A 22,689-nucleotide genomic window follows, 5' to 3' on the forward strand; every position below is an offset into this window, starting at 1 on the left:
AAACAAGTACTTACCTATTCTAACCTACTAGCTACATGCCCTATTTTTGCAGGGCTGGTCAAATTTTAAGTCTTGAGTCCATGGAGTCTCTCTCCAGAATAACAGATCTAGAACCTTGAATAATAAGACACTTTGTAGAAGTCCTTTCCTACTTATCTTATATACTGCATCAATGATCTATAGCTCCACCTCATGCTGAACTGCAATGTGCAAAATGTCAGTCCATTATGTCACATAATAATTATTATATATTTGCACTTTTGGGGCATGTATAAGTAATTTAAAAGAAGTAGCAGTGGAAATTTTTCAGTTTAAGTTTCTGCCTAAAACAGTAGAGCTGTGACCTGGACCAAATGTACATAACCGATTATTGGCTTCCTATAACCGATTGATTAACCGATTAATTGGCTTAATGATTATTTCAATGTAATTTGTACATTAACAGTGTTTTCATAATCAAACATGCTAAGAAGTTAGGGAAAAGGATGGATTTGTGGTGTGTAATTCCTAACAAACAACAATAAACTGCCTTCTCACTCACTTTAGTGCACTCATTATGACCAAAACGGTAAACAATTCTGTGATCATGTGATCCAATTGTATAATTGGTTGCTGCACACATAGCCCGATTATCAATCACCCTCTACAATAACCGATTAATTAACCGATTATTGCATAACCGATTCACAGCCCTATACAACAGTCACATCAAATAGTTACGTACCTGACTGCATTTTTTAAGTGTGATGTTTTATATACCCTGTCCCTAATAGAATAATATAGGCTACTATAATAGAATAAATAATCAAGTGATTGATATACAGTATTGCCTCCATGCCTTGCTAGGTAGGAAAAATGACCACTCCATAAAGCTGTAAGTGATCCTCTTCTTCTTGACCTCTACATTGCCATCTCACCATTGTGCTAAACATCCTGCCATACCAGAATTTTATGTTAAAAAATTAGTTACAACCTTATTGGCCACTTTTTAAAAACTACTTTACAAAAATACATATCTAAAATGATATTTTTAGTTTTAGCTACAAGTGTGATGTTATTTGCCATTTATAACTAGAAAATTATATAATTTGCTGATTCTAATAAAAGTTTTAAGCATGCATATTAAGGCTACAAGCAACCAACCAGAGAATCTAACTCGGTCAAGCTCCACACACAAGTATTTGAGCTCAAGTTATGCCTAGAAATATTCAAAATCAGCTAGTAAAGAAGATGAGTCTGAGTTCAAGTCACAGTACCTTAGCAATGAATATAGCTGGTAATTAATGCATTATGAAATAGTCAATGAATGATGAACAAAGTAATTAAGTAACACCTTAGAATTTTAATTTATTACTTAGCATATTAAATACATGGGTACTTAATTTTTAGTAGCTTAACATCAACTTGTTTCCAAGTCTAACAGTACGTGCACAATACAGCATAAACCAATACATATATCCTATATACAATACTGGCATGCACAACTTTGATTTGTCAAAATTTCCTAAAGCACTATTAATATGTCATAGGCATAGCATAGTAAACCTAGCTATACCCCCCCCCATTATCCAAGTATGTCACTTATTTAATTTAAAAAAAACAACAGTTCTATACATTTAATCAATTTGTATGTAGTGTGTAACAACCATTACAGCCACTGAAAAATAATTGCACACATAGCATATGTTTAGGAAAAGTGTTATGAATTTAATGCCTCACAACTTCACGAGGGACAACACTTCCATTTAGGTTTTCCAGGTGGTACAGTAGCAATTGTATCAGAAGGACCTGTATGCATGTTGTCCTGTGATATCTTCTCTTTTATTTCTACTATTTGAATTGCAGTTCTAACAAAAATATCTCGGATGCCTATAGAAGGATTAGGTCAAAATGTAGCCACAATAATTACTATTCCTACCAATGTCTTCTGCTGCTGATGACTCCACAAATGTTGCATTTAGTGAGGCTGCTAATTTTTTACCTTTTTCTGTTGGCACTGCCACTTGTTCAATAAGATCTATTTTGTTTCCAACTATTGTCAGTGCTACAGAATAATTGTTACCAGTGAACTAATGACACCTTACTCATCAACACATTTTCTTATAAAATCACTGCAATGAGGGAGTGCAGCATGCATACCACACGTACTCACATAGATGAAAAAACCATCCATTCTACAGTTGGTGTGCTTAGGCCTTATAGACTTTTCTCATCCAGGGTGGCTCCAGGGGGTTTCTGAGGTTTCTGAAAACTGGTCAAGTGTATAAAATATTTTGCATTGATTTGCAAATCACACAAGATGTTCAGATCGAGATACTCTAATAGAGCAGTCAATCTCTCAAATAAAGCATTCACAGTATTCAGAAAAGCAGTGTAGCAAGCTATGTAGCTATAAATAAGGATTTTAATGTAGTTTATCAGTGACATTAATGTATAGTTAGTGAAGAGCAGTTATTCTCAGCAAGCAGTTACCTGTACCTTTTTCAGTCTTCACCAAAAAAGTCTAGCTACGTATGTTCCTGATCAAAAATCAGCAACCAAAAATCCTGGAGCCGCCTACGTATGTCATTTCCAATAGCAATGTGAACAGGTGTGCACACTTTTGTTAACTAGATAGCTCAGAGTAATGAGTTCCAAATTTCACTGAGTGACAAGAAAAATGGTGATATATCCTAGGACAAGAAATTTTGATTACGTTTACCTGCATGGCCTTAAAATGGCTAAATAGGTTCTATCTACATGTTATATGCAATAAACTCAGGTATAAACGTTTTCATATCCTACTGCAGAGTTCTAAAGCCTATCGCATATCTGTCACATCTCATTTTACCTGACACTAAAAATTACCAGTTAATCATATTGATTTATAATTTCAACAGATGATTAGGAGACTGTATACTGAGCACTATTATGGCTCACCCACTATATATATCATGCATTTTGAAAGCAGCACTAGCATAGTATTGGCATTACTGCTGCTGCTAGCCTACAAGTTCTGTATTAGCCATTATTAAAGTACTATATTCTTATTAAAGCACTATATATACTCCTACACTTACACATGTCATTAGGAATGTTCTCCTTGAGTTCTGGAAGACACACAATACATTTTCATAGTTAGCCTTCATGTATCATAACTACCTGTAATCCACTCAGAGACCTGCTCAAATGATGATAGCGATGTCACGTCATACACAATAATTGCTGCATTAGCTTTGCGATAGTACATTGGTAGCATGGAGCGAAACCTGCAGTTACATACGGTAGGTAGCCATAAGTAACTGTGTCCATGGTAACCTTTCATGCCCTGCTGTGTCCCACAGTTGAAACTTCACTCTACGTTGGTCAGCTTGTCTACAATAACAAGAAAGAAGACAATTGTAATTGTAATTGTCAGTAGTAATTTTTAAACAGGGGGTCCACTCAATAACCAAATACTGATTTTCAGTGGAGCCCTGTGAGCAAAAGAAGAAGAGTACAAAACACAAACACAACTACAGATACAACACCAAAAATAAACAAGCACACACAGAAAGACAATACAAGAAACAATACATCATATTAATGCCAAAAAAAACAATCTTGCAATTGTGGCATTTACCTTTAATTGGTACCTCACTTAGTTACTAATTCAGTTGAATGGCAGTTACATTATAATAATCATATCACATGGAGTATATATTTGCTTCATAAAAATGATTAGTTATATACAAGCACTTAAGTTATATGTCATTCTCAACTGCTCAAACAGAACACACATCACAAAACTTGCTACTAAAATATCAACAATCATATTATAGAGCTTTGAACCTGTTTAATATCAACAGATTAACATTGCACATTGTTACACTACTATTGTTGTTGGCCATTGTGAACACTATGCAGTAATGAACCAGCATGCTGATTGATTGGCTGATTTTAAATTTAAAATCAACACATTTGGCAGGACCATTCTTCCATGTGAGAGTGTACAGCATACAACACAACAAAGTAGAATGACAACAGTTCTTATACTGAACATACAATGCTCACAATACAACAACAACAAATAATACTTTAGAATGGTCCCTTCGGTAATGATTGTTGTGCATTTATATGTGATGTGGAGGTCTCTTGAAATGCTAAGGTGTTTTGTTGAGGGCTTTAAAATCCTGAAACAATACATAGTTGGACTTGCCGTGCTACCAGAAGTAGCGAAGTGTATTCTAATGTGTGCAGATCTTTAGTTGTACAGTGAGCTGCTTAACACTGACAAAATGCAATTTTTAACTTTGGCATGTGAGCACATAAAAATTGTAATTTTCAAACTTTCATATGTGCTTATTGTCATCATGCTATGGCCATGCATAATTTAGCCCTCATTCAACAGTTAAGTGGCTTTATAATCAAGACACATGGTTGCGTGTTGTACATCCAAGCAAGTTGGCATGCCATACCATGCGTACTGTATATCAACAGGAAGAAAGAAAATGTAATCTTCACACATACTCTTCACGCATACATAACTCTGAAACATATACACTAATTTTGCACTGTAGCTGTTTCCAGGTAAGGTAAGGCACATTCCAAAGCTTTTCAAGAGATTTGAGTGACCATACATACTTAAAGTTTCCATCTATGAAATTATAAACTTTTACTATTTAGTACAACTCTTATAAGGTTGAAATTAAGTGCCATGGCCCAGTGGTTAGGGATTAGGGTGCTAGGTCCTTGTTTCAAGCCCTCGCAACTTTTTTGACAAGTACCTTACCCTATGGTGACTGATCTACAAAATTATCTTGATCCCTGATTAACAATTGTTTTTGCTTAGTAGATATGTTTTTCAAACCATCAAAAGGCACCTCTACAATGGCTAGCTTATGATTTCTCATACACCATTTACGCTGTAACTGTGACAAAAGCTTTATCTGCTTTTACACATATAAATGTCCATGACACTGAAGATATTTATCACATTCATAGTAAACTTGCTGTGTGCATTCACCTTTGTACCCTCTTTATCTGGGTCAAATTTCAAATGATGTGTTTGCATTATGCAGTGTGCAGAATTCTATTAGAAGCCCTCAAAATATGAGCACCCTATTAGTAATATGTATTAGCAAGTAAACAAAACATGCAATACAACACAATTGTACTTCCGTCTTCAATAGTCATCATTGTGGTTTTTAGATAAGAAGAAACATTGGAAAAAAACTACAAAAGGTGTGAAATGGTGCAGCCCCTTCAAAATCCAGGGTATGAAATCAAAAGTGGCAGCAAAGAAACAGCTGATGGCAATGTTGGTAGTGCACAGCATTTATTAGCATTAACATTAGATTAGCCATTTACTGGCTGTTACTTTTTTGATTTCACAACTTGTTTCACTCATGCTTTTTTGAAGACCGCATATTTATTTTTATCACAGCTTGGCTGCTTTTGTGTGGATGCAAGTTACAGAATTCAAATGTTCTGTTCTAGTAGTGAGGTGTCACCTGTTGACTGATGTGGGAGTAGTTTTGTGTTCACATGTTATTGCAGGTCTGGTCACATTTCCCAATTATAGCCAGAATTTGAACAGAGAAACATATTACCACACACATACATACATACTACACAAGACAGTGAAATGAATCTATTAAACATCATATTGGCTAACACAGTGAATGTGGAGTAAGAGGCAGCAATTGTTGAGTTGACATCAGATGAGAATGAATTTTCAATGTATCGTAGAATGATGGAGGTCTTTCCCACAGCTGCACAGTAAAGAATGATAAGTTATTCTAACATTCACAGTATTTTACCCATTGCTCCAAGCATAACCACTTTAGCTTCCATGTCCACCAATGAGTGTGACATGAATTGTGATAAGGAGGGGGATGACGCCTCACGCTGTGCATGCTCAGCGCTTCTGAGTAAACGCGATGCTGAGCGATGTCTCCTTTCTGTAACATACATACAAGATCTCAAACTGTATCCACCAAACTACACTGGAATGCACAAACAGGATATATTCTGGTAGATAAGTAGTCATATCATTAATCACTGAAAGCATGTGTAGCAAGGAGTCAGAAACATGTTACTAAAGCTGTACTGGATGCATAAAAATCCCAGACCAAGTGGTGACTTGATCAACAGACAGCTTGCAGTCTATAGGCAAGTTCCTGAGGACCTGGATTCAGGATTTCCTCTGCATCTTAAACATCATGACTTCTAATGGCACAACAGTCCACATTAGTAATGTAATGTGAAGTGTTCAAAAGAACTCACCACACTACAGCTGTCTTAAATGGAATGGGCAGACAGTAGTTAGAGTCCTGAATTACCTGGAGTACTTATTATTGCCTCAGTAAGTATTCACAGACTAACAGTAAAATTGCAACTGGTTTATATTATATGCATCTACTACTTTCACACCACAGATCAAAAGAAAAAGCACATGTAGTTATATATGTCACATATTGCACTGGTTCTGGAATGTTAATGTGATATACACAGACCTAACTATGAATATAAAGTATTATCCTGTCAAGACAATTATATTTTGTTGAATGATATTACACAGTGTGTGTATATTATTCCTGGACTCGATCGTCAGATTTCTTTGATGTTCTTTGCTATCTCTGTTTACTATAGTATAGTAAAGTTAAGTTTTCAGTACACAGTATCATGAAATTATTCAGGGGAAGTTCATTGACTGTAATGGCTAGTAGGTTAGTTCTATATTACTGCTATGATAAATAATAGAAGCCTGGATTAATATTACATAAGATTGAGCCATTAGTGGTGAAAGCAAATTTATGTACAACTATATATTATATATATATATGTACCACTCTGCGTGGGCAGTTCAAAGGCACCGCCAGTGCAATAATTTGTATATTGCACTGCTGCAGACCGCAGCGAGTGCATTATAACTTATAACGCACTGGTTGCGCCTTTTTAGACCACAACGAGTGCATTATAAGTTATAATGCACCGACCGCAGTACAATATATAGATATTGTACTGGCTGCGGTTTTGCATGTGCAGCATAGCACAAGTGCCGGTGGCAAAGACCACTACGACACCTCACCTAATAGGTGGAAAGACACTTCACAGATCACTCGAATTCTTTTATAGTCTGACATGTAAAGGTCGATTGTGGGCCGTAACGTCACCAATACGTATAATGTTTACAAGTAGCCAATGGCGATTGAAAAAGCCAACACGGGTGGCCACAACTCTAGTCTACATATATATAAACGTACTTATACACCTTACTAGTCTGGTGCCATCTTAGCCCAGATTAACTGTAGTCCACTTCCACAATGACTCAATAAAACAAATATATTCTAAATAACACTAACCTTTACGTTCGATTGTGGTAACCAGTTTTGTCATGCCACCAGATTCGAGTTTAGTCAGTGTGAATAGTAAGAATTAGACTAGTATCGTTTAGTAGTTAGGTTTTGTTTACTTAAAACGTCTATTTAGCTACTTTTTTTCGCTCGAGAGAATCACTATGGCGATTAGTCTGGCACTTAGTCTATATGGTGATTGAGTGATCACGCTGGCATGCTGAGCACTACATGATGAGAGTTGAACAGCGAATGCAGGTTAGTGATGTAACCCATAGCGTACTAGCTTTCAATATCTCAGGTGGCTGCAGTACTGCAGGGGGAATGTCATCTCAACGTCCGGCTTGGTTACCCACAATCGATGTTAGAAACCTGGCCTTTATAAGTGTTACAGCTGTCTTGTGAGACTCTCCCCACCTATTAGGTGAGTGGTACATAACAGTTATACAACGTGCACTCGTGCTCTGCCTGTATAAACGCACTTGCCTTCGGGCCTAACGCCCCTCAGGCTCGTGCGTTTATATCAGGCAGAGCACTCGTGGCCGTTGTATAACTATATAATTTTTTTTTTTCCAGATATATACACTGCACTAAAAGCATTGCTATCAACCTGCACTTTGATGTCCTGTGTTTATTTGCTCACTGTATTAACCCACAATTGAGTTATTTGAATGTTTGCACTGCCCAATATAAATAGACTCACAAAGCATACCAGCAGTTCCCCACATGTTTCACCCACATGGCATAAACTAGTTTTACCATAGGCACTTCTGATTTGGCTGATATGTATGCAGAAGCCTGAGGGCCACAGGCCTGGTAACTTACCAAATATGATAGATGGTTTCACACCATTGTACACAGTAACTGGTTTTGTCCAGCATAATGCTGTTTGCCACTTGAGCAAATAAAATCTTAGTTTATCAGTGTTTGCTTCTCTTATACCTTAGCTGAACTACAATCTCTAATATACAGTGCAGTGATTTGCAAGCCCCAAGCCAGTCTCTGGATATTATTCATTTTATTTTGGAGTTTGTATCAATATTTGGTTTATCTACTACAGGTAGCTAAATAAGTAGCAGAAGCTGCAGAATCATGCAGTCACAATTTGAAAATCGTTGTTATAATTGTTTCAAACTTGCCTGAGGCCAGCATTAGGACTTGCTTTTGGTTATGTTCTACAGGTGTTGTAAATATTGGAGTTGGGAAATAGATTGTGTACTAATACTGTCATGAAATTTACATCACATTCACAAAATTATTTATTAACTGTTAAGCATGACATATGGCACCCTTATAGCTATCACAATTCACGAAAAAATCCATGCCATGGCATTCCTAGTCTAAACACATATGTGTGGATCAAGTCACCACCTGGTCTGCAATTTTTTCTGCATTCAGAATAACTTTTAAGTTCAGGTTTTAGACTTCCTGTGCCACAGGCTAATTCGTTGACAATGATAAACCCTAATGAAAAACAAGAAGTCGCAATTGTTAAGTACTGGCTGAATGCAGGGAAAATCCTGAAATCCAGGCTGTATGGCTCCTCACATGTCTAGACTGTAAGCTGTCTGTGAATCAAGTCACCACCTAGTCTGAGATTTTTCTGCATTCAGCACAGTCGAGCCTAAGATCATCCATTGAAATTTGCTACAGTGACCATTAAGTCAACAATACAGAATCCTCCGCCATAATTTACAACTGATATACACACACAAGATATCAGTACATGCAACAAAATCCTATCTGCTGAAGTACAGTTATAATTATACCAAGCACGCAACTATAACATAAAGTAATAGACAGCCAGGAATGTGCCTGAGGAGCCACACAGCCTGGGATTCAGGATTTCCCCTGCATTCAGTCAGTACTTAACAATTGTGACTTATCATTTTTTCATTAGGGTTTATCATCGTTCAACTATATAGAGACCTGCAGGAAGGCAACAAATTAGCCTGTGGCACATGGAGTCAGAAAGCTGAACCTGAAAACTATGTTGAATGCAGAAAACATTAGTAAGGAAAATAAGGAAAGGAGCAAAAGTTGTTTTACATTGTGTGTTTAGAGACCATACCTCTATTTCTTAAAGTGCACATATCACAGTAATATGAAGTAAGCTACATGTTTCAGCTACATGTTACTGGCTCCCTGTATTCACAGGCTTTAAGCCTTCTCACAGGTCCCTAGTGGAATAGCATTCACAGAATAAAATTATTTGCTGGCGAGAAGTTATGTTTAAGCACATGTTGAATGCAGAGAAGATCTCAGATCCCGGCTGTTGTGGTTATCCTAGATTGCATGTTGTGGGGGATCAAGTCACCACTGGGTTTTGTCACAGTGTTTATTAGATATACTGAATTTGTTGCAAGCTGCTAAAACTACAGCCCCAAATGATAGTTACCTTCTCTTGCAATTGAATGATAGCCTTATGTTTTTGACACTATACTAGGCCAATAGCCATGGTGTTATGATGGTATAACTTTCTCAGCAAAAATGTGTGTAGTTTGCACTTGGGGAAAGCTGGTAGAAATTGAAATTGATTTTATTGGCTCATAACATACATTTTTCTCAATACGTTTGCATTGCAAAATAGAGAATTTTATGAACTGGTGGACTTTCTCATAAGCCAGTCACTTATATACTCTGATTGCCTTTCCATTTGACACACCAAACAAGATCATAGGAAATTTGGGTATTATAGTGCAAACCATGTACTGTATCTAATACCAGAGCCTTGTTTGTACAAAAAGAGTTAACCATGAAATCATAATGCTAAAACCAAACAAATTATATTCTAATTGAGCAGTAACTCATATATAGCTGAACCTCAAAGTACTAAATTACAGTAACTTACGTACCAGTAACTGTTAGCTGAACAGGATCTGATGTAACACTACCTCCATCATTACTAATTGTACAAGAGTAGGTGTTATCGTCAGATGACCTCACATCTGGGATCACCAGAGTATTGGTGTTTATACCAGTCACTTTACTAGGAAATGATCCTGATCCAATTGTCCATTGGTACTTCATATCATCACCAGTAGCAGAACATGTAAATGTGGCAGTTTGTGTGAGGTTTACACTTTGTGGTGATGGTGATGTTGTAAATGTTGGAGCTGTGACTAAATGGGATATAGATTGTTTATAACTACTGTGTAAAAAGAACCTACAGTGGAGCCTCAGTTATCCGGACCCCCTTATCTGGATTCTTGCTTAACTGAACTATGGAAATGACTGCTCTATTAGAGTAATGACTGTTCTATTAGGGTGGTAACTAAGTTTTGTGATAAATAATATTATTGTAGAATATGCAAACAATGGTACATTTCATTAACTCAGAAGCAGTAGGGAAAGGAAAGAGTGTGGTCGGAATAGTTGTGCTTGAATTACATCAGTACATTGTTAGAATGAGGAAAAGATGGCATCAACTCTGTTTTGCTGTTGAAGGTAGTTAGGGAGATAGCAGTGTTGTGCAGGAAAGGGCTGAAAAACAGAAGAAATAGAGGGGGAAAAGTTAGGATGTTGTCTCCAATGAGCTAGTAGATTGGACCGGTGCTGGTGATGGTGAAGGGCTCTTGGTGAATGAGGAGAAGTATTATTGAAACTGGACTAGGATCTGGTTCCACTGTAAATCCTGTAGCCGAGGATGGGGGAGCAACCAACATCTAAGAAAACCTGTTTGTAACAGGCACACCAAAACAAACACTACAATCAGAAAGAGAATCACTACTGTCACGATCCTTATCTTCTTTATCTACCAGTTCACTTTGCAAATCCTATTTACTATCACTACTGGCTGCTGGAACGCTGATTACTATAATCATCAAAGGGATTGTTCTATTGACCTGAGCAACCCTCCAACCAATCATCCTCTAAATGAGGATGAAGAGACCAAAGTCATAAACATTTTTGAATATAGTTGAACAACAAGTCGTTCAACAAAGTAGTGAAAAGCTTTTCCCACTGAAGTCCATTTCAACAGTAGAAGAATGAGCAATAGATCATAATGTTTCTATGCTAGATGGTGTCCACATTCCAAAATTTTCTGCCGCAAGTGGAAAAAACTTACCATCTGCAGCCTCCACTAGGTTGTTGTGTATATAGCATCCTTCTCCATTTCACCCTTAAGGGCAGGAGTAGAGGTGGAATGTACTAGAACACTATAATGGAGTGCACTTCACAGGGCAGTTGATAATACTGAATTTTTAAAATCTTCTTTATGTTACGTATTTTAATGTTAATTATACACACTTTCAGAGATATGGACTTTTCCAGACACCTTTGGTCCCATGGGGTTTGGATAACTGAGGTTCCACTGTATAAATTCCATTAACTGTTAAGGATGCCATACAACACCCTCTTGGCATAATCACAACATCGATGAAGTTGTAAGTTACCGTAAATCAGGAAAAATTTGTCATCAAAAAAAATTTTTCGTCACTGGCTTTATCGACGAAAATTAAAATGACAAATTATTTTAATTATACAAATAATTTGCACTTACTAATGTTAACGTATAGTTATTCTGTCAAAAAATTTTCATTGATTATGCCAGTGACAAAAATATGTTGCGTCAAAATTTTAATAGACGAAAATTTTCTATGTAAAAATTTTCCTAATTTATGGTATATAGGTTTAGCTGATTTGAACATATTTCCCTGATTAACAGCACAATTAAAACTTGCATAATTTTTCATTGTTTTCTAATGCACAATTTTATTGGTGTGAAAGCTTAAGTGGTAAGGCAAATCCAAGTCTCTGAAGACCCCGTGCGATCGTATAGCTTAAATTAGGTAAATTATGTACTATAGGAGTTTATTCTAGGGGGGTCAGGGGGTATGCCCCCCAGGAAATTTTGAATTTTAGCTAATCTGAGAGTGCATTTTGGACCATTTCTGGGCATATTTCCCTGTTACTGATTTAGAATAATAGCTGTATGATTATACCTAATTGCATGCATTGATACATGCTTATAGTATTATACTAGTAGGACATGTTAGTTAAGAAGCTAACTAGGTTATAAAACAGTATAGTTAACTAGCATTATGTATTCAAAGTTAGCTGTGCATATAGGTAGCATGAATACTTTTACTAGTTCAGGCCGCATACACGTTTATATTATTTTTTTATATACAGAATAAATGATGTGCTGCTTAGTGTACATTTGAATAGTCAACTAATAATAGCTTGGGGAATCCCTCCCGGGTAATCACGCTACGTGTTATAATCGAAAACCATTTGCGTGACCCTCGTGCGTGACTGTAAAGGTTAAGGCTTCTTGCCTCAAACAATTATTACTTATATCGCCTAACAGTCCTTGAGTTTTGAATCCTACCAGTCGTTCTTACCTGGCGATGCATATTCTAGCATAAATCAAAAGTATGCGTATGCTATGCTCCGCAACACTAGCAATACGATTTCCGGATATTTCTTAAAATTGGATCAAAATGTGGTGAGGCTCTTGCCTCACTTGTCGCACCGCCTCCTACGCCCTTGGGTGCACTCATGTACTGTAACATGTAATTATAAAAGGACTGGCATAAGATAAATTATGAGAATGTATGGGTTACTATCAGATGGTTTATAGGCCACATGTACATGTGCTGCACACATTCAATTCTTTGATTTTGACTAACTGCAATGTGACATTCCCGCATGCTATTAACCTGAAATTTTCACACAATGCTTCTATAACATTACACATTGTGGCACCTCCACTTTAGTTGTTTACCTTTATAAGTTGTTAACTTGATGTTTCTACTTACTTGAAATGTGCAGTTATACAACCACCAGCCTTACTATTAGTGAAAAATGGTGCATGTATATTTTCATTAATTTTGTTCTTCCTGTTGCCTTGTACACACCTCCAGCTATTTTGGCCTACAAATATTTGATCAGACACAAAGCTGTGCACACAAATGCATAGAAAATTCCAGTTTTGTCTTGTTCAACAATTCTGAAAAGGTTGAAATGAAGTCAGTCCCAAAGACAGCTTATAACCAGTTTAGTGGCTTGCAATTACAAAAAGAAGTGATATCTAAACCAAAACAGCCAAGCTGTAAATAGGTGCATCCCAAAAAGGCCAGGGTGATAAAAATTGTGAAATCAAAAGTGGCAGCCAAGAAATAGCTGTGATGATAGGTTAATGTCAACATTTTAATAACGATAATTCATTATGTCAAATCCTTGGAGAAGGCAACACAAATTCACCAGAACTGTTTATGCTATTTTTTTATTGTGAATTCTTTATTCTATGATGAGTAATTCACTTAATAATAATGGTACTGGGCCTGCACATGGGCACATGATTTTTGTCCATATTTTCAAACTTCCTTGAATCATGCCATTTTACACCAATATGCTATGGCAATGACCTTTTTACCACTTAGGAAAAATTTAATTGGCTTTCTGATGCAAGTTACAGAATGCAAATATTCTGTTCCAATACCGCGATATGACCTTTAGTGTGACGGGATGTAGCTTGTGCCTACATGCCCTGTTTTCGCAGGCCTAGTCACTTATACACATTTCATTCTTATAAGAGGGTTGCCTAGTAGGCGTGGAAGCTACATGTACTGTATAGGACGGAACATTGTTTTAACTGTGAGTTGTATAGTCAAATTCTCTATCAGTACAAACAATACTGACTTGTTAACTCTCCTTCAGTTGCACTAGCTCCATCCCCTCCACTAGTTTTAGTTCCATCCTGTAACTTTTGTCTGATGTCACTGGCCAATTTCTTTAGCTGCTGACTGTTAAACTGCTCCATCACTGTCAACAACTTCTCAAATGGTCCTGTATCACCACTGTCCAAAGGAGGTTGAATCACATGATCTAAGAAGTACTCAGCTGCATCTGCATCTGTTGGCTGGGATTTCACCCTGGCTTTCACATCTCCAGAAAACATGCCATTCTGAAGTAGTTTTTCAGAGAATATGGGGTCTTTCACTGGTAGACTATTGATTAGCTTTGGGTTAAACTCGTAGTACACATCCAGTGCAGACATCTTTTACTATAGTTACCTGTAATCATAAACACATACAAGAATACTGACAATTTCTGATAAGTATTGTAATCTTCTATTGTAAAGACAAAAGGCTGTCCATCTATCCACACAACTGCACAGATTGATTGTGCATATTAATTGCCACTACCCAAGTATTTATATACAAGTTTATTCCTAGGAGGTCCCTATCATTGTAGGGAATCGAGAAGCCACCAGTGTTGCATGCAGAGCTACTTGCCAGGCTGAACCAAATAATTACTATTATTTGTGCTAATCTCTATTAGGTTGCTACATGCAAGTATGTATTTTATGTACCAACTTATACACACCCTCAAAAACTGTAGTCTAATATACTGTATGTCAAAAAGCTTTCCATCTGTCTGTGATCCTGATAGGTCACCAGCTGTAACCAGTTGACCTCAAATCTGCTGCATACAAGTTCATATACATTGTGTAGTATAAAATCCTTCTCAGTATTTTTATTGAAAATACTGTATTGCAGGCGTTTGTACAAAATGTTGATCTTTTCACACTCTGTTGAAGTAGACTTTCCACCATGAATGAATAGCCACACTAATACACTACACATGCCACTCTTTCTTGGACTGCTTTTCATGAATGGATATGTAGAGGCATGTGCCAACCACTGGAAACTTTAGTACCTTGGAATGCTACTGGCTGGAGATAGAGACCCCTGGAAAGTTGCCCAGATGTTTTCTGCATGTACATGTGTTTCTTTTACTTTGAGTGGCACAAATAATGAAAGTTTCTTGAGAGTCCTTACATACAGTTATGAAAAAATGCTCAGAAATATAGTTATATCAGTAGCTAGGTTGCTACAGACTAGATTGAGTTCAGCAGTGGAGGAAGTAGTTGATATGAGGGGGGGCTCCGCTGAGCTGACCCAGACTTATTTCTATAGTTTGGTAAGGTGAGACCAAAAAAAAAAAAAAAAAAAAAAAAAAAGGTCACAACCAACTGACAAGAGCTTTCCACCTCACCAGCTACCATTTCTAGCTGATAAACTACATAAAAATCCTTACATAGATCGCTACACACTGACTACTTTATTAGAGTGACTGCTCTATTAGAGTATCTCGATCTTTATCACAATTTTCAGCCCCACTCCAAGAAAGATAATTTCGGTGTGATATCATTCTGAGGGGGGGCTTTAGCCCCCTAGCCCCCTCCTTTCCACCGCCTATGATTGAGTTAAACACTATATGATAGTTTGCATTCGGGCTGAAAATTTCAGACTCACAATTTTGGCCTTCCCAAGCTATACTGGATTGAAATGTTTAAAATCACAATCTATGTGTATACATAGATGGTTTTCCCATATTAGGTCACACATCTAACCATACATGAGTGATGAGTCTGTGAATCTACACAGGGATGGCAACTGAATGTACAAAGATGCAGTCACAATTCTAATAACATCCAAGTCACTTGTTTCATTTGGTCCCAAGCAATCTTGTGAACCTTGATCAGTCCACTTGTGCACGTTATGTACATACTAGATGGTATTTGTACCCAAGCTTGTATGTGGTGTATACAAGAAATATTCATCCCCTATAACCAACTACGTATTATTGCTGCTGTTATGCCCACAGGAATAGAACATTGTCAAGCATGATATTAATTGCCACTGAACAACACAAGAAAAATTTCATCCTGTACAATATTATGGTGCAATCCTGTACAGTAAGTGTTCGTGATAAGTAATAGGCTAGATCCTTCATCCTTGCTATTTGTTCTGGTCCCTTCACTTCTGGCTCACTCCACTCAAGGCTGTGTTCTGATCCTTGTCACTGGTTATTGCAAATGGATAACATTTAGTAGAGTAGTCTCACTACCACTATTCTTGACATCTGGCATAAAATGGTGGCCGTGCACTGCTTCATTTGGCTTCTAGGCTTGCGACTGTGGTCAGTCAACAGTCAGGCAGTCAGTCTAAAATTCAATTTTTTGGCAATTTTTAAAATTCTGTATCCGGCCACCTGTAAGTGTTTTGTTGTATTTAATGCTGTTTTATGTATTATATGGACTAGTACTATTCCGTAAAAGTGATTGTGGTCTTGTAAGATATCTCTAGGACGATTTTTAATGGTGGAATTTTGGGCTGTGCATGAAAATTTTACCTGGATTCCTACTTAAACGGTACAACCGTACCGTTTGATATTATGTTTGAAAAGTTGCAAAAACAATTTATTATTGAACTTTGGCAACCTTCATCCTGTAGTCATATGTGATTTACATGTTACAAAATATAGCACAAGGTTGTGGTATAGAGAGGCTATAAATATACGTAGCACAAAGCAAAGCTGAGTGCTATATTTGGCTCGAGACCACATCTGAGTGCCTTGATTTCCATATTGCACGAGTGTAAGTGGTGCTACTGTTCAATGCATGAATCCTGAGCTGCAACCAATAGTTTATCATGACCTGGAATGCCACAATGGCAGTGAGGAAACTATTGTGTAGTAGTGATTACATAGTAGAAGGTTAATTTGTAGTGATGGATATCAATAACATGATTTGTGATCCTTCAGATCCACAATTTACTTAGTAGTGGGACAGAAGAATGACTGAGGAAGGCTAGCTACGGTGCACATGAGTAATGGACAGTTTGTACAGCTATCTGATTGCTTGTGAGTGTGGCCATCAATGCAATTATATTGAAGGTGCAGCTACTGAAGAATTCCCTGGACTTACAATAATAGACAATTTAGTGAACAATTTATAGGACTGAATCGTATGATTATTGTAGTGGAATTACAAATTTTGTGTGCATAGCCATTAATTTGTTGTTAATTGTTATGGTAATGTTGTTGACAGCTTTGTTAGTGGGGGTAATTGTGGTCATAGTGTCTCTGTGGGTTGTTGTGTCACATTCACACAAAGTGTACTTTATTGCCATACAAAGGAAAATAAAGTACACTCTAATGGAATTTATAGAACTTTGCGTGGGCGAGATCAAAGGAAAAAGTGTACTTTAATTTTCATAAAGTACACTCTCAGCCGGCCAACTGCTTCATCGACCACAAAGAGTGCTTTATTCGTTCAATAAAGCACTCTTTGCAGTGCAATAAAGCACTCTTTGTGGGCAATAAAGCACAGTTGCCCACGTGCCTTAGTGTAGGCTAATAGCCTACGGGGCTCGCGCCAGTACGACTAATCACCCAAGCCGGTGAAGGCTGATAGCCTCGCCGCGCTGAGTGATCAATCACCCCAGCCAATACAAGTTCCACCACTGGATTGCTTTTATAGACATACCTAAATGTTTCGATGATGGGTGGGAGAAGGTAACGTTGCTGTTACGTTTGTTAATGTAAACAGACAAGTCCTGGAGATGTCACGGAAATACTTCACCATGTGACTCACAATAGAATCGATTGTGGGTTGTGAGCAAAACCTGCCAAAATACGCGATGAACGTCTACTATGCCAAACTATGGTGAAATATGCGTGAGTTACTTTGTTAAACTAGTTTGTGTGTGTTCAGGCTGCTAATAGTTCGTGCAACGCTTGTTAATTACGAGTCCTAGTGTATGGTGAAGCTACACGACTAGAAAGTTCCATAAATCATTTAAAGCATAGCCTTGCTCGTGCTATATGAAAAATAAAGTACTCGGCCGCGCGCCTCGTACTTTATTTTTCATATAGCACTCGCGGCTATACTTTAACATATACATAAAGCACACTTTTCCTTTATTGAACTTAGATGGGATCATACATTTAAAATATTTAATGTATTTCTCGAATTATATATGAGAGTCCCAGGTTATTGGCGACTCCTCGATCTTGCCTAACAACATTTACACACAAACCAATAAATGAAATCAAGACCTGACATACCAATTGCAAAAACAGCACTACAAGCCAGTGGATAAACAAACAATGCACAGCATGCAAAACTGTGCTACTTCAGGGATGTTGTGGCATTTTGAGTTCTCTACACTACAGGGAGACAAAAAAATTGTCAACTGCAACTAAACCCATTAAGTTTGATGATGGTGGATACCCACCCACCCAAGACCAACGCCAGAACACGTAACCAGAACATCAGGGGCGGATGTGGGGGTGGGGGGGCTTTGGGGGCTGAAGCCCCCCCCCTTCATATTTAGGCTTTACTTGATCAATATGCTGATGAAATTTTGTCTTAGCGTAATTAGGCTAATGAAACTTGATTGCCAGTTTCTCACTCAGAATTTTGATAATTTGATGCGGGCGGGCAGTTATTAATCATTATTCATTATTTTCCGAAAGCACAACACACATCCCAAACATGAATATTTCTGCCAAAAACAGTGAGATCTACATTGATTATTCTTGCATAAATAGTTAAAGTATGTTATTAATCCATATAACAAGTGATTTTTCCATTAGAGTATAGCTGATTGTTCTATTAGAGTAAAAGTGACTGCTCTATTAGAGTATTTTGATCTGAAATACCAATAATGAAATTCCATGCAGGTGTATCAAAAGCATGCGGTCGATGACGCGAAACTGCTAATCAAGTTTCATTGGCCTTATATGATCACTAATAATACTCAGGTATTATCACATACTGATCAAATACTCAAAAAACCACCTTATAAATATCTTTCCAAGGTATTATCAGTGGATTTATGTTAAAGTTTATGCAACAAGGACCTGGATCAGCATTGGAGGTGTACAAGATCGAGATCAGTACTCTAATAGAGCAGTCAGCTAACTACTCAAATAGAACATTCACTGGAAACATGTAGTTGGTTCTGTTATGGAATTTTTCCAAATCTGCCTGCGCCTATACATACAATGAAGTGCATTGGTCTGGTTAAAGGGCTTCATTCATCTACTTGAGTAGTTAATATGTATGGCAATACTTAATTCAGGTACACAATTACCATTGAAAATGCTCTCAGATTCAATCTTGTATTGTTCAAATTTCAAAAGTTTCCACTTTCAACATTCTTATTCTAACATGCACATATTCAGTGTTGTGCAATTGTGAGAGGGGTGCATCATGTACTTGGTTGTCTGTACCTACCCAAACTTTTCCATTAGCAAGATGCTTCAGAGAGCCATACCTATAATCTAAAGGCAGTATATAAAATATCTACAGGCAGAAAATATTATGAACTTTATGTGGAAATGTCTCCAAATTGCAGTATTTTAGCATCTATTTTTCAAACTTTTCGACCCCCCTAGTTCCAGCATGCTTCGCACACCACTAACCAAGAGATTAGTACCTTGAGTTAGCCCCCCCCTTTTATAAATCCTAGATCCGCCCCTGAACATGTATCATGGATAACCATATAACACTTTACTCACTCAGTTTTGGGGAACACCTGCTTGAGCAGACATCCCAAGGTACAATGTTTCATATACAGATAACAACTGTTAATGCTGCAATCCTTGCAGTGTGAAGAGAAGATCGTTTTTCATGTGACAATGATTTCTCACTTGCTAATATGCAGCATCAAGCACATGCAGTAGGTGTAGAGGAGCATAGCAGCCATTAGCAGGATAGGGAGTGACGAAATATAGCTATGTGCAAGCACTGTAGCTGTAGGGTTATTAGCACACTAAGACTGAGCTACAGGTGCCATATCAATGGGTATTAAAGATGGATGATCATGCATCATCCTACTTGATTTATAAACTGCACATTAGCGATACTTGGGTAGCTAAGTGTATTGTTTATACTGCAGGTGTACTGGTGCATCATAAGATATGCTAGCTAGAGATTGTGTTAACTCGTTGTGAGTGCAGTGTTTCAACAGAGTGTTCCCGGAAACTGAGTCTGATATGGTTGGTTTGTACCAATTATACGAATCAGTGTCACAACACTTCAACGAAATGCGACTATTAAACGTGCACACAACATACCGGCTTACTGCAAAGTATAGATCGACAGTCCTTGCGTATCTCCGTCTTGATCAGCCTTCGACTCGCGAGAAACGCCCACAAAATTAGCCGGATATGGACTGGCTAATTAATATCCATGATTGCATCGCGTGATGGAAAGTATTGCGTCGAGTTATCGAATGTGGTAGTTATAAAAACCGGAATCGAAACGGGAAACGAAACGAAACGAAACGAAATCAGCCTACACTCTAGTAGAGGACAATCACTATATTATGCACAGTTACACTATAATATGTGCACGCAGTACCTGTTTATGCATGAAGCAAGACTCCAGGTGGCAGATTTCTCTGCACGGTGCTTATCGATTAGAGATATTAAACGCCTGCTCCTATCCGAGGGTCTGGGGACTATACAATAGAAAAGTTCTGTGCTTGGGTAGGTGATCTGTTCCCTTAACCACTTTCATAAGAAGCGTGCCATAATAGCCACAGATGGATCCCTATGGCTTCAGACTCGTCAACCCACTGCTTTTTTTTTTTTACCGTAAACGGTTTGTAATGATCAAGTAGTTATTCCTAGTCACTCCTCTTATAAAAGTGGTCAAGGGACAATCAACGCTCACCTACCCAAGCACAGAACTTTTCTATTATAGAGTCCCCAGACCCTCGGATAGGAGCAGGCGTTTAATATCTCTATCTAATCGATAAGCGCCGTGCAGAGAAATCTGCCACCTGGAGTCTTGCTTGATGCATAAACAGGTACTGCGTGCATATATTATAGTGTAACTGTGCATACTATTGTGATTGTCCTCCACTATACTGTAGGCTGATTTCGTTTCGTTTCGTTTCGTTTCCCATTTCGATTCCGGTTTTTATAACTTGCCTATCGAATGTGCAAGGTTCAATTTTTTTGCGCGAGTATTTGCAAATGAAATTGCTGGCAGACTGAATGAGTAAAGCTGTGCCTAAACCTTCATGTTTTCGTAACTTTACAGTATAGAATTAAACTTGAAATGAATTAATTTGCGTCTCGCAGATTTCACAATCACGTAGCTTCACTAAAACTTTGGATCCGGCTTTCATGATTATTTATTTATTTATTAATTTTTCAGAAACTATTCAGGAAAATTCTGTCCTGTACTGCAACTTTCTTGTCCAAGAAATTTTAATATACTTCCAGTGATACAGGGGCTTTACCACTTCTTGCAACACAGAAGGCAAATCCAAAAACAAATATATATGTGACCGGGCCTGCGAAAACAGGGCATGTGGGCACAAACTACACCCCGTCACTCTACAGGTCATATCTCAGTATTAGAAAAGTATATTTTCATTCTGTAACTTGCAGCATAATGCCAATTAAATGCTTACTAAGAGCTAAAAATTGCAATGCCATAGCATAATGGTACAAAAAGTTATTAGTGATGAAGGTTTGAAAAAGTAGGCAAAAATCATGTGCCCACATGCCCTATTTTCGCAGGCCCGGTCACATATTATCATGTGGCTTTTTTATTTGACCAAAAATGTTGTTTTATAGTCCATGTTAGGAATGCATGGTAATAGTAAACAACCACAGGAATGAACTATATGCATGTTTGTGGCTCATTTGCATGTATGAAGCCATTCTGCACTCTAGCTTGTATATACGTTAGGCACCAGCCTACACTGTATTATGCTGGCATAATTTTGAGCATAATAGGTGCCTGCAAGCATCAAGCATAATGCTATAGCGTAATAGGCAGAATAATTGTCATACTGTAACTGAGCAAAAATGTATGCCACAGTATACAGCTACACAATGTTACTTTTTATTACTTCACAGGTCTCACAAAGGAGCTGAAATGTGTACACATGGTGACTATATATATGGTACATATTAAAATCCATGCAGTAGTGTTATTCTTTGACTAAAGATTATGGCGTTTTCTCAGTCACGAATAAGCCATAACGTAAGTTAAGGAAGTCAAATCAAAGGATGTCAAGTTAAAACTACATGAACTATGCATACATGCAAAAGTCATCTGAGAGCTTCCAACAATTATAATAGAACTTGAATTTGTACCACTTGCATGGATAGTAGATACACTGGTAATCATAGATTATTAATCCCACAATAATCGTAGCTATATCCATGCAGTATCTTCATTGCTATTTTCAAATATCTATAGCATTGACTGTTTGCTCTAGAATGGCTATAGCTGTTTCCATCTAACAGTAATTTACTTTAGGTCACATTTAATCTTCCAAAGTTTCCCAAAAAACCATGAGGGTACACAAAAAGTCATTTATCACTTTTCATTGTGATTAATTAAGGATGCATAACGATGCTATGCTTAAAATACCATTGCAAAGGAAAACTAGATAGTCTACATAAATATATTATTATACCCAATAAATAACCATAAGGCTTGCAATTGTACTGCTATGCTGTACAATAGTTATAAGGTCCTATAACCATGGTTCAAGTGTAATGATATTAATTTTTTACCTCGTGTGATGTGTTAGTCATCAGCATG

General features: G+C 37.4%; 2 protein-coding genes across 4 annotated transcripts in view; one reads left to right on the plus strand and one right to left on the minus strand.

Annotated features, from left to right (window-relative positions):
• The window catches only part of LOC136256366 (uncharacterized), a 44,404-nt gene extending 24,531 nt beyond the window's left edge, over nt 1-19,873 (plus strand). For both annotated transcript variants that reach the window (XR_010701486.1, XR_010701482.1), the window contains one exon: nt 19,728-19,873. The gene's annotated coding sequence lies outside the window, so the exon portion shown is untranslated. The remainder of the gene's footprint in view (nt 1-19,727) is intronic.
• LOC136256365 (uncharacterized) lies at nt 1,574-20,324 on the minus strand. 2 transcript variants are annotated; one of them, XM_066049303.1, is made up of 10 exons: nt 20,196-20,324; nt 13,965-14,338; nt 10,172-10,438; nt 5,781-5,921; nt 5,636-5,732; nt 3,298-3,354; nt 3,142-3,248; nt 3,060-3,089; nt 1,919-2,044; nt 1,574-1,869 (listed from the first exon to the last, which is right to left on the minus strand). In XM_066049303.1, the coding sequence occupies exons 2-10, from the start codon at nt 14,320-14,322 to the stop codon at nt 1,724-1,726; spliced, it is 1,329 nt and encodes a 442-aa protein (XP_065905375.1). In that variant the 5' UTR covers nt 14,323-14,338; nt 20,196-20,324; the 3' UTR covers nt 1,574-1,723. The 2 variants fall into 2 exon arrangements, with proteins under 2 accessions (XP_065905375.1, XP_065905376.1); XM_066049304.1 differs by having other exon boundaries at nt 20,204-20,295.
• Nucleotides 20,325-22,689: the final 2,365 nt, after the last annotated feature.

Source organism: Dysidea avara, chromosome 5 (genome assembly GCF_963678975.1).
Source record: "Dysidea avara chromosome 5, odDysAvar1.4, whole genome shotgun sequence".
Taxonomy (NCBI): Eukaryota; Metazoa; Porifera; class Demospongiae; order Dictyoceratida; family Dysideidae; genus Dysidea; species Dysidea avara.